The sequence below is a fragment of the Stegostoma tigrinum genome, chromosome 29 (genome assembly GCF_030684315.1).
Source record: "Stegostoma tigrinum isolate sSteTig4 chromosome 29, sSteTig4.hap1, whole genome shotgun sequence".
NCBI lineage: Eukaryota > Metazoa > Chordata > Chondrichthyes > Orectolobiformes > Stegostomatidae > Stegostoma > Stegostoma tigrinum.
In genome coordinates this window covers 29,549,891-29,569,980 of record NC_081382.1, presented here as the reverse complement: position 1 = coordinate 29,569,980, position 20,090 = coordinate 29,549,891, and the positions used below count along the sequence as shown (strand labels likewise).

The 20,090-nt window shown below is 40.8% G+C and overlaps 1 protein-coding gene across 9 annotated transcripts in view; it reads right to left on the bottom strand.

Moving 5' to 3' along the window:
* Positions 1–20,090, bottom strand: part of LOC125465342 (ras-specific guanine nucleotide-releasing factor RalGPS1-like) — a 713,999-nt gene that overhangs the window by 53,066 nt on the left and 640,843 nt on the right. For all 9 annotated transcript variants that reach the window (XM_059638202.1, XM_048558694.2, XM_048558692.2 and 6 more), the window contains one exon: positions 13,690–13,816. In XM_059638202.1, the coding sequence (XP_059494185.1) occupies positions 13,690–13,816 (127 nt within the window). The remainder of the gene's footprint in view (positions 1–13,689; positions 13,817–20,090) is intronic.

The window sequence follows — 20,090 nt, the reverse complement described above, 5'->3', positions numbered from 1 at the left end:
GTTGTTGTCAATCAATCAATCCATGGGAAGGTGTTTGATACCTTCAGCATTGCTTAGAAGAGGAGCAAACCAACAAAAAGACAGGGAATGGACATCCGAAAAAATGAAACACTTTTTAAACACTTGATCTCCATATTTCCACTGAGACACATCTTCAGACATCAGTTCACTTCTAAGTTTCCCCTACATGTCTCAACACCACTGTTTCCTCCCTGAGAGAGTGTCGTGATGTAAAACAGATGTTAATGATTAAGGAAGCAAATTAAACATTCGAAAGTTTTTATTCAGCCTGTGTTCTTTTATAACCTGTTTGTATGGAAACATGAACAGCTCTGACTGCAACCTGGCAACTGAACACAACAGGGCCACTGTGGGCTTAACATACTCATTTGTATGGGAAATCAGTGTGGGTTATCAGCTTTATTAAAAAATTGTGATCTATTGCTGCAAAACCTATTGCTAAACCATCAGGATGCGACATGTCTTTTGTCTTGGTTGAAGGTCTTTTGCAATTTAGGTGCCATCCTTAGGACACTATCTACTTGGTACAGCTGAGTTACACCCCCAGCACTGCCTGCAGGTGAAGTGGAGCTTGTTAATCTTCGCTCGGGCCTATAGTTACATTTTTAACAATCTCTAAGAATTTGTTGGCAAGACGCCTGAGATTTTTTCTTACTGTTCAGAAGGTGGTTTGCATTAGGTGCCATTAAACAGCTGAAGCCCTAGTGTCTCCAAGCCATCTTCTTGTAGCAGCACACAGTGTTTGCCTTCAGACTTGGCTTCTTGAACACAGTGGGATTTTGCCCTGCCTCACAAAACAACATTTCCATCTCTGCTGTACGACTGATCTGCATCATAATTTAATAATGCGCCTGGAGCAAAAAAGGCAGCTATAACACGATGTAGATTTCGTCAAACCACATTAAATTGTCTAAATGTGGGGTTGATCAATCACATGGACATGTGGATTTTATAGTCTGCATTTGCTCGGAAACTGATGTAATTGGAATTACTGCCTGCCCTCCTGGAGGTTCACTTGGGAACATTATTAAATTATAATGCATCACAAATGAGAGGAATTTCACTGCACACGTATTGGGGCTGAGAAACACTGAGCAGTGACTTCCCTCGACCATTCAGTTACATCCTAAGCTTTGCAATTTGGAATTTCCACTCAATTAGACTGGCTTTTGCTGCACAATCTACTTCAGATAATTGCACCCGACACAAACAATACTAGAACCTTAAGCAAAATTTCCGTTTGCCACTGACTCAACTTTCTGTGATCTTTTATGCTCATTTGAGTAACATGGGTGTTGGAAACCTCTCTGCTTGGCCACACCCTGAGATGGTCGAATTTGTCACCAAGTCAGAGTTCCATTTTGGGGCAATGACTCGCTGAGGCAGAACTGAGCTATACTGCTAGTTCTGCTCTCTACTCAAAGAGAGCTCATTAAACGCATGCACAGAACCTTGCTTAGCTTCTAAGAAGGTAGGTAACTGGCAGCTCACATTAAAGTACCCTTGCCCGTTCTCACTAACTGTGTCCATTTTTAGCATTCATAGAAACTTCAAGAACTTGATTCTTTTGACCACAAATAATTTTGTAGAGGCTTCATGTCAGAAATTTTCCAGTGCAGCCATACCCCCCACTGCTGTTTTCACAAGGGCACTTTCTTATTTTATTTAAACAATTCAAGGCTTTTGTGCACATACTATATGAAATGGCTGATAAACAAGCTAAATTTGCTGACATGATTGACTCCACATAAATTCTACAAGCTCATGGAATAGCTCCAAAACCAAATTTGTATTTATCTGTAAAGACCTCTCTTCACAGCAGTTTTTGCTGTACAGTGGAATTTGGTGACAATTTGAAGAGCAATTCAGTTGGAAGTGTTATAATTGAAAGAGCATTTTATTCCCATGGTTTTTCCTCACGTTTACCATAAATTGTTGGTTCCTCAGTTCTAATTAGTTTGACTACTATTTACTCAACTCCCAATGTTATGATTTTGGAAATAATTTGGTTGGCATATGTTCCACGCAACATATAATTATATAACATGTCTATCTCATAACCCTGAAGCTACACAGGACTTTTAAAGTGACACTAATTTTGATGAAAGTTCTTTTTGTTTCCCACTGAAGCATATTTGTATATTTCCCAAAAGCAAAATCTACCATGTTTATTTTAGAAAAAAAGATATTGAGTTTTAGAACATGCTTTGATGCATTTATGGAACTGTGTCCATTTGGACTAAGTCAGTACAGTGTGGAGCTGAAGGAACTCAGCAGGTCAGGCTGCATCAGAGAAGCAGGCAAGTTGACGTTTCAGCATTTGGATTAATCCAGCTGAATATGGGTTCATCACAGCAAAAACAATTCATGCTACTGTGAGAATCCATGCATCTCTCAACACAATTTTACATTATATTTACATTTTGAAATCTTACATTACTGAACATGATTTGTAAACAAATTGATACAGAATAATATTCTAGTAACTCTGTGTTTATACTCACTATCTAGCATTTAATTCTAATACCTCAGCTAAAAGACATGGTTAATCATCTGGATCGAGTCTGGAGCCTTGGGATTGTCAGGTTGTCACATAAAATGATGAGAAGCCCCTTAATATCGATGTATTGCTCCATATGATTTGATAGGATTTATTATCGTCACATGCATCGAGATACAGTGAAAAGTATTGTTTTGCATTTTAACCAGGCAAACCATACCTTACCAAAGTACACCATTAGGACAAACACCTGAATGAGCAAGGCTCTGAAAGCTTGTGTTTTCAAATAAACCTGTTGGACTATAACCTGGTGTTGTGTGATTTTTGACCTTGTTCACCCCAGAACAACACCAGCACCTCCACATCATACGTACGTCAGGATATTAGAACAGGCTGCAGAATACAGTGTTACAACTGTAGAGAAAGATCAACCCTAATATATGAAAGGTATGCTAATAAGTCTGCTAACAGCAGGGAAGATGCTTTTCTTAAATCTGTTGGTATGTGTTTTCAAACATTTTTATCTTCTGCCCGATGGAAGAGGATGGAAGACAGAATAATTAGGCTGGGATGGGTCTTTGACTATGTTGGTTGTTTTCCTAAAGCAATGTTGGACTAGGATAGAGATACTTTTTAGAAGTGTTCAAGGTACAGTTGACTAGGTTCAGTTCAGTTAACACTGGGGTGACAGTAGGTAGCAAAGTTTGAGTGTGTGCTAGGATAATGATCGGTATTGGGGTGAAGGTGGGCACGGCGACTTCTTTCCCGACTCTGATTTAATCTCTGAGGTTACCCACTGCTCTCTGAGTTTAATGTTGGCTTGCTTTCTGTCTTTATTGGCAATGCCAATCTAATATTGCTGGGTGTGAAGAGGCAGCCATGATGAAACAGTTGAACTCCTGCCTGAGTGCAGAGTACAGACGAGACACTTGTAGACACAGACTGGATAAGAGCCAGTGAACAGAATGTACACCTGGGGTTAGGATCAACACATCTGGAAACGATTGATTAATTATCACCACATTTAAGTTCAGTGACTCATACTAACTAACTCACTGAATACACTGAAGCTGCTCACCATGGAGACCCTATAAAAAAAATCAAGCCCAATAAAAACAGCTTCTGATTGCTCACCTTGTAACATTGCTGAAACAAGTTATTGAAGGATTTTCTTTGAGGTGCACTGAGCAGGATGCTGGAGGTATTTATTGTGCAGTGATTAGTGACCAAGTGCTTCCTCTTAATGGGGTACAGAGGGTCTCGTGTCAGATGGAAATTTACACTCATCAGCTTGCACTTTGTCAGCTTAAATTATTTCTTCACCATTTTACTGGGCCTTGCATTCCTCGATTACAATACAGAACAAAGATACAGGGTAAAGCAAAAGACAGGATAGTAAGATACAAAGATGCAGAGTAAAGAAAGATATAGATTATAGATACAGATTAAAGAAAGATAGAATGAATAAAACTATAGAGTAAACATACAGAGTAAAGAAAGATTCAGAACAAAGAAAGATACAGAATTACAAAGAGAGATACAGAATAAAGATACTGGCTAGAATAAAGTGCACTCTATTCTTCATTCACCAATCCTCATCTCAATAAACACTTCAGTTCTAAAGAAGTCCTTTTCCTATTTCCAATAGGAGTTATTCCCCTGGATGCCTACCTTGATATCAAAGAGTCAAGTTGCCAACTCTATTTTTCTGGAAGTTCCATCAACTGACTTCTGACTTTCAATTGCCCCACCTCCATTCCCTGCCAATGGTCCTGGTCCTCGAGCACGTTCATGCAGAGCCTTCTCTCAGCCAACTGGAAACTGAAAAGACTCTTCTTTATCTAAGCAGATGGTTCTTGCTGGTCGACCAGCCTTTTCCCATCAATGTTGATGCCTTCCAAAGGAATAAATAAAAACCCTCAGAAGAAAGCAGAACGAAACCTCCATTCTGTTTAATGCCCTAGGAATTAATCTGTAATGCCTGGAAACTCTTTGTCCAATCCTGTAGGGTTGGCAGCCATAACACAGTAATAATTAGTGCCAGTTGCTTCCCAACTCACTGTAAGATTCATGCTTATTGTGCAAGTGTATTGAGGTTACACTTTTCAAATGGCTTTCCATAACACAACAGAAAGGGTTCAATTTTAACCATGTTCTGCCTGGTACAGGGTGAAAGCGAGAGTCATCATACCCAATGCATTCCCACTTTCACATGGCTCTCTAACTATAAATTGTGGGCAGTGAGGACACCTGCACCAAGCTACCATTGACTCCTTTAAAGATGAGAAACCAACCCCCATCAAGTCTTCCAGATCCAATCTGCCATTTTTACCCAATCTAATACTGACACTGAAGTGAATGAACCAGGGAGCAATGTGGATCCACAAGATGATGTTTCAATTGGAGGCAATGCAGGAGAATATCAAGTTGGATATCTGTAATTGTGAACATGATTGGACCAGAGACAAGGGATGTACAAATCAAGAGTAGGCCATTCAGCCTACCATACCTGTTCCACCACTTGATAAGACCATAACTGGTTTGATTGTAACTTCAAATCTACATTGCCACTTACTCCTGATAATCATCCATCCATGGGCTTGTCATGAACCTCTCCACCTTTGCCTTAGAGCTATTTAAAGACTGTGATTCCAACATCATTTCAGGAAGAGGGTTTCAAGGACACACAAACCTGTGAAGAAGTTTCACCTCGTCTGTTTTACATGGACAAGCTCTGTTTTAAAACAGTGATCACCTAGTTCTAGACTGTCCCATAAAAAGAAACATCCTCTCCACATCTATCCCATCAAGGCTCCTCACGGTCTTATATGTTTCAATCCAGTCATCCCTTACTCACCTACAGGCCAGCAGGAGCAAGCCCATCTTTTCTTCATAAAACCGACCACTTATTCCAGGTATTATCTGGGGAATTTTCTCTGAACTGTTTTTAACATATTTGCACCTTTCCTTAAATAAGATGGCTAACACATGGTATCAACAATGCCCTGTATAACTCAAGTTTATAATCTCCCTACTTTTGTATTTAATTCTCCTTGCAATAAATAGTACAGTAGTAGACTCACCAACTTGAAGGGCATTTAAATGGTCATTGGATAAACATATGGATGATGATGGAATAGTGTAGGTTAGATTGGTTTCACAGGTCGGCGCAACATCGAGGGCCGAAGGTCCCGTACCGCGCTGTAATGTTCTATGTTCTAAATGATAACATTCTACCAGCTTTCCTAATTATTTGTGCTACCCACGTGCCAACATTTTGTGTTACAATTAATTGGATCCCTTTACATCTCAGTGCTGTGTAATTTCTCTTCCTTTAGAAAATATTGTTTTCATTTTCAATTTAATATTTCTCCACATCATATTTCTTTTGTTAGATCTTTGCCCATTAACTTTGTGCTCTTTATATCTTTTTGCAGCCTTCTCATGTCTCCTTTATCCAATGTAATTTCCTACCCATCTTTGTGTTATCAACAAATTTGGCAAAGCATACCTTCTGTCCCTTCATCCAAGCCATTTACATAAGATATAAACAGTTGACGCTTGTGGCACACACTCCCCCTTTCATTTTTCCAACCTGAAAGATTTATGCCTACATTTTACTTCCTGTTAACGAGCCAATTTTCCAACGATGCCATTATTTTAGTCCACTACACGATAAGTTACTATTTTCCACAATAACTCTTTATGTGACACTTTATTAAATGTCTTCTGCAAATCTAACAAAAGCCATTGGCTCCCAGTAATACACAGAACACATTACATACTCAAAGAATTTCAACACATTACTTAAAAAGTATTTCCTTTTCGCAGAACCATGTTGGCTCTATCAGATTGCATACAATGTTTCTCAGTGCCCTGCCGTGTCCTTTACTAACAGCTTCTGATGCCTACAGTCTAACAGATTTAAGCTAACTGTCCTGTGGTTTCCTGCTTTCTGTCTCCCTTCCTTTTTGAATAAAGGAACTGCGTTTGCTATCTTCGAATCTCGTGGGATATTCTTTGAATCTCAGAAGTTTTGGAAAATTAGAATCAATAGATCAAACCTTGCATTGGTCGCCTCTTTAAAGACCCAAGGATGAAATCCAATAGATCCCAAGCACCGTCAATTTGCAGCTCCAACATTTCACTCAGTGTCACTTATTTCCCTAGTGATTGTAACTTTCGTGTGTTCCTTCCTCCCTGCCATTTTCAGATTTTTAGCTGCTTCTGGGATGGTCCTTGTATTGTCTGTAGTGAAGCCTGATGTAAAGTATTTGGTCCACCAAACTACCATCATTTATTTTCTATTGTTAATTCTCCAGTTTCACTCGCTACAGGATCATCACTCACTTTTGTTACACCTTTCCTTTTATTTTTGCCTTTAGATATTTTTGGAAACTGTTGGATAGCAAGAAGCTTCCCCCTGCCCGAGTGGGGGACTCAGTTCCTAGGGATAACAATCTTAAGGCGAGAGGGGAAAAGTTTAAGGGAGATATGCATGGAAAGTTCTTTACGCAGAGGGTAGTGGGTGCCTGGAATGCATTGCCCGCAGAGGTGGTAGAGGCAGGCACGATAGCATCATTTAAGACGTATTGAGACAGTTACATGAATGGGCAGGGAGCAGAGGGATACAGACAGGCGACAGGCTTACATAGAGGAACCAGAACGGCACAGGCTTGGAGGGCTGAAGGGCCTGTTCCTGTGCTGTAACTTTCTTTGTTCTTTGTTATCATCTCATTTTAAATCTTGGCTAGCTTTCTCTTATTTTCCAATATTTCCCTTTACTAAATTTTCATCTATTTTTGATTTTTGTATTTTGCCCAATCTTCTGACCTGCCACCTATCTTTGCTCAGCGATACGTTTGTTTTAAATTTGATACATACTTTAATCTTTCTTGCTCACCATGGAATGTTTACTGTCAGAGCTGTGCAGCATGGAAACAGACCCTTCAGTTCAACTCATCCGTGCCGACTGGATAACCTAAAGTGATCTTGTCCTATTTATCAGCATTTGACCCTTTCTATTCACGTACCCATCCAGATGCCTTTTAAATGTTGTAATTGTACCAGCCTCCACCACTTCATCTGGCAGCTTTCCATACACATTCTGCCCCCTGTGTGAAAAAATTGTTCTTTAGGTCCCTTTTAAATCTTTCCCCTCTCACCTTAAACCTATGCTCTCTAGTTTTGGACTCCCTACCCTGAGAAAAAGACCTTGGCTGTTCATCCTATCTATGTTCCTTATGATTTTATAAACCTCTGTAAGGTCATCTCCTCAGCCTCTGACACTCGAGGGAAAATATCCCCAGCCTATTCAGCATCTCCCTATAGCTCAAACTCTCCAAACCTGGCAACATCCTTGTAAACCCCTTCTGCACCCTTTCAAATTCAACAACACCTTATTTTCGAAATGTATCAGCTCCGTATATTCGGAAATATCCCCTTAAATATCTGCCACTGCATCTCCATTGCCTTATCCCTTAAGCTAATTTACCAATTCACTTTAGCTAACTCTGCTTTCACGCTCTCATAATTGCCCTTATTTAAGCTTAAGAGCACAGGGCTGAACGTTATTTTTTTATTGGCTGTCATTGTTGTTGTATTTCAGTGGAGGGTTTCTCTCCACGAAGCCCCCTTTGTCTTCTCTTGCCATCCTCCAAAACAACCTCACTGACTACCACTCAGCCCCGTAGAGCCCCCCAATGCGAATGCTAGCCCAATTCCCCTACTCCCTTAGCCAGAGGAGCTCAGCACTTCCAGGATATCCTGGAATAGATCATCATCCCTGATGTCATTTTTAAAAGGCCCGGATACGGTAATAGATGAAATAAAAAGAAGTATTGCTCAGACTTCAGTAAGAAATAAAATGAAGGGTCTCTTTTTGAGTGCTGGAGAACAAATCTAAAGGGAGTCTAGGAAGACTCTACAGAAGAATGAAGAACAAGATTTGGCATGAAAATTTGCACGGTAGGGGAAACTATTAACTTATGTAGCTAAAATAGAAAAAAGAACCCTGAAGTTTAACTAAAAATCCTAATTCCACGATGGTAGCATGCTTTTGAGTAAATGAGGTGTGTCTCTAGTGCACCACTCAGTGGACAGTCCATGGAACTGCACACAGTGGTGAAGCAATTTTAAAGGTAAACTTCTGGAAGAACTGCTGATGCTGGAAATCAGAAACGAAAACAGAAATTGTTAAAAATTCTCAGCAGCATCTATGGAGAGAAAGTACGAGTTAAAGTTTCGGATCCAGTGACCTTGCTTTAGAGCTCGAACATGTTTTGAACCAGTTTGGGTGTTTTCTGATCACAGCCTGTCCCATTCAAGAATGTCAGGGCAGATGTGTCCTGGCATGGTCACCAAAAATATGCAATAAAAATAGAGACTGATGTGTATGTAGGAATTTTCCAAGAAAAGACGACAGAGCGTACAGATGCATCCAGACCTGGGTGTCCTTATTTGCTAATCATTATCCGTAAGCGTCCGGGTGCAATAGTTAGTGAGGGAGGCTAATGGTGTGTTGGCCTTCAGAGTGACAGGATTCGAGTACAGGAGCAAGGATGTCTTGCTGCATTTGCTCAGAGGCTTGGTGAGACCATACCTAGGGCAGCGTGTGAAAATTTCATCTCCTCGTCTGAGGAAGGATGTTCTGGCTACAGAGAGAATGCAACAAAAGTTTACCAGGCAGGACTGATGTGCAAAGAGAGACTGAATCGTTTCGGACTACACTCACTGGAGTTTAGAAGAACTGTCACAGAAACCTGTAAAATTCGATGAGGGCTACGCAGTGCAAATGCAGGAAGGATATTCTCGATAATCAGAGTCCAGAACCAGGACACTTAATAGAGATATGGGGTAGGCCATTTAGAACTGAAATGGGGAGAAATTTCTTCACCCAGAAAATAACAGAAATAGATGAGAATTGGATTATTCAGATTTCTCTGAAAAATGGAATGAACATTCTCCATTGAGTGCTGGACAGCAAACAGACAGCAAGGTGATACATCTATAGAAGATTTGGCATGAAGAGTTACATGGAAGCTGAACTGTTAATGAGAGGGTGTGGAGCCGGTGGAATTCTCTGCCAAAGACAGTGATAAAGACGAAAACTTTGAATGTTTTCAAGAGAGAGTTAGGTCTGTTTCTTGGGGATGAAGGAATCTAAGAAAATGTGGAGAACTGGGTACTGAGATGGATGATCAGCTATGTTCACACTGAGTGGCGGAACAGGCTCAAGGGGCTGAACGGCCTACTTCTGCTCCTCTTTTCTATATTTCTAATGTCAATCATACGGTATAAAAGAGAGTTTGCACTTCTGAGCTCCACAAAAACAGTCCAAGCCAGTACCACTGGGGGTTTAGGCCACAGAGCCTGTCCTAAGCTGCCCCAGTAAATGCCCAGGGATGGGTTGGGTATCAGTGCCAAGCCTAGCTGACTGCAATGGACAGTCCTTTTGGTTCTGAAATAACTGCACAGAGGCTGGTATCCCATCACCAAGTCACCCTCTCTTTTTTTTAAACTTGGGCAGAGTACACTGGCTGTGGCTGGCCAGCTCAGAGTCAGTCCCTGAAACTGAGGAGATTCCAAACTCCAGGTTATATTGGTCAGCCAGGGCTTTCCTGATTGGCCCGGGTTAACAACCCCAATCAAGGATCTCACAGACAACAAGATCAAAGCTGGTTCCAATCACCATAGGCTCCATTCAAACAAAGCCCACTGTGAAAGCTGTCATCTCCTCCAAGACTGACCAGCAGATGCCACACACACTGGTCTGCCTCCGAATTTGTTTCTTCCCTGAGGTATTTATTCCCTGTGTTTATTGCCCCTTTCCTGGTTCGCTTTCCAAACGCCCTTTGCTTCTGTAGAAGAGTTCACACATGCCCCTCCCCTCCCCCACCCCTGCCCAAACTCTTCTGTTTTGTTTCCCATAGACGTTGCCTGACCTGCTGAGTACTACCAGCTGAACCCGAGGTTTTTTTAAAATAAAGGCCATGATTTGCAGTCCATTCCCGCATCTGTTTCCGGGGCTAGAGCATTCGGAAATATCTAATGCATTCCAATTACATAAAGTAGGAATTTAGTGCAACAAAATGTCATTTGCCAGATAATTCGAATGAAGCAACTAGCTGAATAAACTGAGCCAATCTCAGTGAGCAGTGTTCCTAGCTCCCTTTGCTGGAAAATCTTCAAACTTTTGTTCTGAGTTGCAACAAGTACACAGCACCAAAGATTTTGATGAGATAAAGAGGCCCGCTTCATACATGTCCACAATCCCAACGGTATAAGTAAATGGACAGGACCGTGAACATCCAAAAAAAAAGACATAGCAAACAATTAGGTCATAAATTCCAACTTTGAATACACTCCTCCAATTTTTTTAACCAAGCATTCTAACGTATAGAACCAATTTTTAAAACCTAAAAACAAATACAACTTTGCTTGACTTTTTATTCTCTTCACCTATGTGCGCATTTTTCATTTTTAAGGGGTTTGTTTGACTTTTTAAGGCATTCTTTATTTCAATTTATTACAGAATTTTTTTTTCCTATTACGCCTGCTCCTGGAACATCAAACTCAGCCTTAGGTATTTGGGATCCATGTGTTTCTGGCTGTTTCCTTCCTCCAACCTAACTCTTTCAGCACTTAATACAAATTCTCACCTCCTTTAGGCAAAAAGCAAATGAGACTGGCTGCTACTAAAATGCTGAAGAAATCCAATTCCATTAAAGCTCATGTGGCCATTGTACCTCTTCTCACAGCAGATCTATAAATCCCATTTTATTTCCAACAAAGAATGCTCAATGGAAACAAAAACACTGCTAATACCCAGAATGGGAGGATGAAAAGCAAACAGAGATAAGAAATCTTCAAGCCTGAAACTGTTAAAACATCTTCTGCAACATTCCTCCTGCAAAGCTGTTTGCCCCAACACTTTGTGCCTGGAGGCATGAATCACTGGGAGTGATAGATATGTGAGGTGCATCAGTTTTTCCAAAACTCATCCGTAATGTTTATTAATTTTCATACTTTCAGTCTTGGGATCTCACAAAAATATCTGCAGGCACAGTTCTGAACAAGAGTGCTGGGGTTTCATCAAGTGTTATATTTCTGAAAATTTATGCTTAATTATTGTCAGAGGTTATTCTATACTTGACAGTGCAGCCTGACCAACACTTGAAACAGTCAAGGTGCCAGGGACCTACACGAGTAATAATTTTAGTTGACTTTCAGAAGGAGTGATTAACTGATCTTTGGAGAAATGATACAGCGCAAAAGCAGGCCATTTGGCCCTTTTTTCATCTTACAATAACAAATCATAAATGCATGAACCAAGCGGAGGCTTGGGGACCGCTTTGCAGAACACCTCCGCTCAGTTCGCAACAAACAACTGCACCTCCCAGTCGCAAACCATTTCCACTCCCCCTCCCATTCCCTAGATGACATGTCCATCATGGGCCTCCTGCAGTGCCACAATGATGCCACCCGAAGGTTGCAGGAACAGCAACTCATATTCCGCCTGGGAACCCTGCAGCCCAATGGTATCAATGTGGACTTCACCCTCTCCCATATGCAAACAACCACTGCTTTCCAATCATAACATCTGATATTAAATCAGGCCAAGTCAGATGCAACAGTTACAACAAAATAAATGCTTGCAAAGCAACAGTGACCTAATATAAACTGAAGCAAAACTATTCAAATTAAGCATTCCAAAGTAAAAACCCACATGTTTATGATAGTTTTGTTTCTTTTGTGCCTGCTACTGTAACAGAATTTGGCTGCTGAGATATGGAGTCAGAAATGAAGAAAGTGTGTGTAATTGCACACTTTGGCAGAGAAATGAGTGACGGGTGTCAGTAGAGGAGATTATTTTTCTGAATTTGGAGGTGGTAAATCTGTTATGGAGCTGTATGGCAGCAACATACAAACGGCAGGAAGTTGTTTCCGTTAAGCGGGGAGACTAGGACCCGTGGGCACAGCCTTAGAATTAGAGGGGGTAAATTTAAAACTGAAATGGGACGACATTTCTTCAGCCTGAGAGTGGTGGGCTTGTGGAATTCATTGCCACGGAGTGCAGTGGAGGCCGGGACGTTGGATGCCTTCAAGGCAGAGATCGACAAATTCTTGATCTCAGAAGGAATCAAGGGCTACGGGGAGAGTGCAGGGAAGTGGTGTTGAAGTGCCCATCAGCCATGATTTAAATGGCGGCGTGGACTTGATGGGCCGAATGGCCTTACTTCCACTCCTATGTCTTATAGTCTGATGATTTTATGGCAGAAATAAGAGTGACCCTGCACCAGAGGGTCCCCTCCATCATTCATTATCTCACAGCTGGGCTTCTACATCAACTTTATTTTCCTGTGAAGTCTTCATGTCCCTCGATTCCCTTACAGCCAAAAACCTATTGATCTCAAACGTGAACCTATACAACAAGAACTAAGCATTCGCAAACACCTGGCATTGAGAATTCCAAAGATTCACAGACCCATTGGTGAGGAAATTTTTTCTGAATCTCGGTCCAAAATGGCTAACCCCTCATTCTGGGACTTTGACCCCTACTTGGAGTCTCAGTGAAGGGGAGAAACAGCCCCTTTACATCTATTCTGTCAAACCCTCAATAACATTTACATGTTTCAACGAGATCACTTCTTATTCCTGTGAACTTTGGAGAATATAAGCCCGTTCTGCTCAATTTTAATTTGACAGAGCAATGGTGGAAGCCATATTAAAGGTGGTGGTTACAATACCAATGCCAATCTTTGCAGAAAAATTAGTCACACGGAGTGATGATTAATTTTATCCTGTGATAGAAGAGTATTCAATGGAAGAATCATTTATAGGATCTTGTATCTGCATGTTGAAACTCTCTTTCCTGAATTAAAGCAGTAAATTGACTTTTATACCAAAACTCTATTCAATGGGATTCTTTCACCATTATCTTAACAGTGGAGAAAATTCAAGCCACATTTTCCACAGTGATAGACATCCAGGGAAGAGAGATAATCCATTCAAATCTCTCAAATAATTTCCTCGCTGCACAACATGCAGAACCAACAAAACATGACATGACATTGCTGTTAATGCTGGGACAAGCCATTGGCTGTCCAAACCACATTTAGTGTGTCATGAGAGAACTCGCTTGAGATTGAGGAGATAATTTCACCCACTTGTTTCCCAGGCTGTGGCTCTTCCTGTGTCTCGGCACTGGGGGAGTGTTGAGGCTGCCCATTACGGAGGCATCAGGGCACGTTGGCCTACGACTGTACCTCACTGAGGCAGAAACCTCTGAGGGACCTGAAAAGAAACAAGAACAATCATCACAAAAATGTGCAGCTTGTCAGAAGTGGTAAGACTGATCTCCAAACACAAACTCAGGCTTTTCTATCAATTTCTCTGCATTGCAGAGTTTTAAATTATTACCTAAAAAGGATGTCTTTTACTAACAAAGTAAACGGTTTCGTCAGCAGAAAGCACTGTTCATCTTCAGTGGCATAAATGAAAATACCACAGTAAAATACTAAAAAGACCTTTAGCTTTCTTATATTCATTTTTGTGGGATGTGGTCATTGCCGACTGGCCAGCATTTATTGACCATCCCTAGTTGTCCTCGAGAAGGTTGTTGTGAGCTGCCTTCTGGAACCGCTGCAATCTACCTGCTGTGAGGTGACCCACAATGCCATGAAAGAGGGGAACTTGAAGGTGGTGGTGTTCCCATGCATCTGCTGCCCTTGTCCTTCTAGATGGAAGTGGTTAAAACAAATACATTGTTATGGGGCACATTTATCCCAAATATAGCTCCACTTAAAGGTCACTAACTGCAAACTGAAGGGTTTAACAAACCTATGAGGGATGTATTTTTAATAATAAATGGGTATGTCACAATGAGGAGGATTAATGACATCTCCTTACACTTGGAAGAGATTGGTTTGGTTGGACGTCAATTCCTTTCCTAATAGTTTGCACATACATCTCCTTCAAGACAGAAAAACCTAGAGATCAGTGCAATTTGAATTTACAAAGTATTCTCTAGTGGTACACAGTGTAAGCATAAGAATTGCCAGGCATCTGCATGATCTGGCATTCACTCAATATGCAGGCATTACCCAACAAGTGAGTGCATTGAGAGATAGATCATCATTCACTTGGGCATGACCAATGATCATGAGGCAGTCTTACTAAAACAATTTTATTTGTTCCATTCATCAGGCAGAAACAAAATAGGTTAAACCAGTATTTATTGCCATCTCTGATTACTCATGAGAAGGTGGTCATGAACGATGCACCTGTAGTGTTGTTAGGGACAGAATTTTAGGGTTTTGCAACAGTGAATGAATAATGATATACTTCCAATTGAAGATGGTATGTGACTTGGAGTGGCAGTTGCAAATGAGCAACTCCTCTACATATACTGATGTAGGTCATGCCCATAAGGAGATCACAGTAATATGTAATACAGTGAGAGGCTCAAATACCTATTTCAGTCACTGCTTTGCAACTCATTGGCTATTCCCCAGGCAACATGAAACAAAATTACCTCTCAGCAAGACCCCAACATTGGGAATTCCAATGTTTACATTGCAGGAAATGACAGCTTCTCAGCACATGGCACACCAGTGTTAACCTGGAAATGCATTTGTTATCATAAAATATTGAAGCAATTTCGAATGTCTGGAGACAATATCCACAGTTGAGCCTAAACTAACTTGAACAAAACTGTTTATTGTTTTATGATAAGGTTCATTTCTGCAGAGATTGCAGTAACAATGGGAGGCTACAGATCACTTGGTTTTGGCCTTGATCATAATATTAATCTAGACATTTATTTCATACCAAAGTTACTATTTTGCTCTCACCATTGAAGAGAGCAGGTTTTCAAAGCAACTGCAAAATCCTCATTTGAAAATGTACAAACTTAACAGCAAAGTTACTTTTTTTAAATATAATATCTTCATGTAGTTTTTGATTGACTGCTGGAGTTTAATGATGCCCCCTCTCCCCTTACCCTCATCCCAAGCTTATTTTGTGCAAGTTTCTTCTGTGTGCTTGGCAGAGACTTTTAGCTTGCTCACTTCTCCTGCAGGACATTGTCACCCTCTGGCACTTCAACCCAAATGGCCCTTCTTCACATGAAAACCATTTTGCTACTCAATTGCAGCATGTAGCACAGTCATTTGTCACTGGGTACAATCCAGAATTGGAACTTTGGCTGACTTCTCCCTTCTGTAATCCAGATGACCCTTGCCCCGGGATACTGCTCCATTGCAAACAGCTGCCCACTTTAGGCTGGGGATTGAAACTGGTACCTTCCCACTTTGCTGAAATCTGGGCAGTCGCCCGGTTCAGCTCTGACTTGCTGTTTGATTTTTCTGATCTGCCCTTGCGGATTCTAACTGTTCTTAATTTAACTTCGCGAGACTGAATAAACATATACCATATTAGATGGAACTCTCTTTACATTTACAGCTGTTCCCCCTTTCTCTGTGTCAAACCCAGCAGCCACTTTTGCACAGAAGCAAATTTAAACATGCATTTAATATAATCCATGTTTAGGATACACACCAGTTGGGGAAGCTGCTGTGGGGGTTTTTGATGGGTTTTTAATAGAGAGATGGAGATTGGGAGTGGGGCGCTGGGAAACAGGTTAACAGTAACTTAAACTTTCAATGTAGGGCATGGGAGAGGGTATATCTTCCTTCCTGCCCCCACTGAAGGTCTGGATGTTATATTAACCTTGAAATCAAAAGAAGCATCTTCTGACAGAGAAATCAGAAAAAGACAACATGGTCCTCTCTAAGTGGCCAGCCCCATTTTTCATCTATTGATGAGGCTCCCATCTGTACAATACATTATTGTTCGAGATGTAGGATTTGGTATATTCTCAGACAATTAATGTTTTTGTTTTCTTTTTCTTTCACTTCTAAATAACTTGTAGCTTTGCATCTCTGGTTTGGAATGATAAAATAGTTAAGTAGCTCATTCCCAGGTAATAGGTGACATAAAGCAAGAAAACACTTCATCAATGAGGAGTGGTTGTTAATGTAATGGGACGTCCAGCAGCAGGTGGATGGAGGGCACCAAACAAGGGAATGCAGCAGTTCACTCAGAGCTCTATCAGGACGCAATAATGAGGAGGCTGGGCAGCAGGAGCAGTTGAATGGACTTGCTGAAATACAGGATGTTTTTCATGCAAGTGAGAGAAGTTAGATAAAGGATTCCTCAGCCTGAAGTAACCTATAGGCTTTGCTCTGTGTACATACTGTAAATAATTTCTGTTTATCCTTAATTTCCCTTCCTATTCACCATGATCTACTACCTGTACAATAAAGAATCCCTGCTTCACGATCTTTAGGCCTTCTATCTGTTCAAATCTCATGTTATATTCACCAGACAGCTGAATAAATGATCTGTTGTTTCTTCAAAAAGAGATTAGTTAATATCATAGAATGAAGACTGGAAAGGAAGAGCCAATCATGTTGCACAGCTCTCTGCAAACACATATTACAAACAGGAGTGGGCCAGTTTGCCCCACCATTTATTAAGATAATAACTGATGTGACTCTTGCCTCAAACCAAACATTTTCTGGACCAAGAGGTATCAGATGTGTCAAGGGTATCTACTTCCACTTTAAAAATATTGAATATCCCTACCTCCAACAACTTCAAGCAAGAGACTTCCAAAACGCCATGTCATTTGAGGAGAAAATTCCACATCTCTCTCCTTATGTTTGAATTGTATCTCCTCATTCCACTCTCTCTTACGGGGGAGGTACCCTTTCAGCAGCTTCTCTGTCAAATCACCTCAATAAGATGAAGATGTCACAGAATTCAGCATGTCCCAATCCTTTGCCCTTACCTTGTATCTTTGCAATGTCATTCTCTCCATGTGCTTAGCCACTTTGAAAACCACAAATTGTATCTGTTTCCCTGTACCCACAGTGAGTGCATTCCAGATTTTAAACACAACAGAACAGATATTTTCCAAACAATCATTTCAGAGATGTCACCACCCACCCTTGGAGAACCTACGTCTCCTGGCACAGGGAAAAGACACTGGGAACAAATAGCATTAATGATAAAGGGGACAATTAGGAAACATCTCAATAGCTGTGTGTGACAATGCATAGAGATAGAAACAATGTAGTTTGCACTCTCTATTCAGAAGGAAAATGTGTAATATTCTCTATTTCACTGGAGAAGCCTTATTTTTACAGCATTGAGTCCATCCATCAAGTCTTGGCCAAACTCAACAAAGGCTATTTGGGTTAGATTCAAGCACTTTACACACCATAATCATCAAAATAAAAGTGTTGACAAACTAATAGCATGGAAATAAGCTCTATACTTGGGCTTAAAGTCCCATTCTACAAAGTATTCACTGGGCAGACAGAATTAATATTGCACTTCTAATCTCACTCAGTACTCAGAAAGCATTGCTCTGATACCGTAACGCTCGGTCCAATCAAGTGAAAATTAACAATCCCTCGGCACCAATCAAGGAGCTGCAGGGAGTCCTGACATTAACCATCATTGCAAAAGCAAACAAATTAACTAGCTATTCATTCCATTGCTATTGGAGAGATGATTCGGGTGCAGAATAATTGCTGCATTTGCCAAGCTATCTGCAAGCATTTCAATCCAGATGCCATTCATCGTGTAAAGTGGTTTGAGACATTTCACTGCTGCTTTATAATGGATCTCACAGATGATAGGAGACTGAAATCATACATTTCCTCATATCCTGCCTCTCTCAATTATATCTTGAAAGCTTTCATTCCCGTCCAATTACAGGAAACAGTCGAAATTTTACAATCTTTACTTTTTAAAGGAGACAGCCCATTGGCAAGTAATGGTTTCCAATTAAAGAAAGGAATACACAGCTTTTTCACACAGTTAATGTCACTGAGCTCCTGTCAGGAAAGCTGCTATTTTGAACTTCACCGCAACAGAACTTTCTCCACATTAACAAATTTAAAAGTTGTGACAATCAACCAACAAGGAAACTCCTGGTCCAAACAAAAATTACAGCAGTCAAGTTATTGCTAGGTCACGATCCCATTGTTTTTGCCTAATTTGTAGGTTAGTGTTTTCTGGTTTTGTCTTGATTAATTACAAATAAACAACATAATAAACTGAACAGCAATTCATAGATAAAACAAATTGTGTGAAGTAGTAATACGCAATGAGAAAAGAGGTGGAAAAATTAACTTGGTTTGAATCTGTGGAGGTAGTATCCAGGGTGGCATGGTGGCTCAGTGCTTAGCACTACTGCCTCACAGTGCCAGGGACCCGGGTTCAATTCCACCCTTGGGCAACTGTGTGGAGTTTACACATTACCCTATGTCTATGTGGGCTGCCTCTGGGTGCTACAGTTTTCTCCTACAGACCAAAGATATGCAGGCTAGGTGGATTGGCCATGCTCAGTGGCCTGTCGTGTTCAGGGATGTATAGATTAGGTGGGCTACAGGGGTGGGGGATTGTTCTGCGTGGGGTGCTCTGAGGGTTGGTGTAGACTTATTGGGCCGAAGGGCCTGTTTCCATGCTGCAGGGATTCTATGAGGGTGATGTCATAAAATCCTACAGTCCTTATGCCAACTCATCCAAAAATCTATTTGATTATGTTGCAAATGCTGGGCTTTGTAAGATGGTCATGTTTTAAACTGTCTTCTTTAATATTTAGTTCTGGATCCGAGACAAATCTATGTGACCTGCTTGTTAGAGAGAGAAATTCAAATTGCAACTTCTCCAAAGTCAGGTGCAAGTGTTAACACCTCAGTACCGAGCCTCGCTGGTGCCCAGACACTGAGTCAGACGAAGGTATTTCAGGAAAGATGACCTGCACCAGGCACTGATATTCCAGCAGAAAAAATAACTTGCTTTTGGATTAACCACCACGCTGAGGGTCAGTGAGGATGGAACACATGTACAAGGAAACTGGGATTGTGCAGAGTTTAAAATTATTGAATCACTGGAGGAGGAAACTTTACTCTTGAAAGTTCGTTTAAAAACTGAGTGAATACTGAGTGAACAGAACTTTAGACAAGAGGACTTTGAGAACATTCATTCTGTCAGGGCTGGAGGAGCTTGGGGTTTTTAAACACAGACTGCATTTCTGCTGATTGTTTCATTACAAAGTGTCAATACATTGAATGTTTGGTTGAGAAATCCATAAGAAACCTTTTCTGTAGCGTAGTGAATTATTGCCCACCAACTAATGTTTAGGCGATATTGATTTCAGGTTGTTTGTTACAGTCCAATCTTAAAATAGGAACTCTGATCTAATTCTTTGAGCAGGTTACCGGGAAATCCATTTCTCTTATTGAAAGCTATTGCTCTCCATGGGAATTGTAACATTACCACCAATTCTATGCTCTTTTCCCATTGCCCTGCAAGGTTTCCTCCCTGTAAGTGTTCTCTTCAGAAAGTTGCTATTGAATCTGTTTCTACCATCTTTTCAGTCATGCAATCCAGGCCTTAGCAGTTCATTACAGATAAAAATCCTCCTCGTCACATGTCAGATTCTCTGCTATGCCCTTGAATTCTTGTCCTGTGCTAACTGACTCTTTGTGCC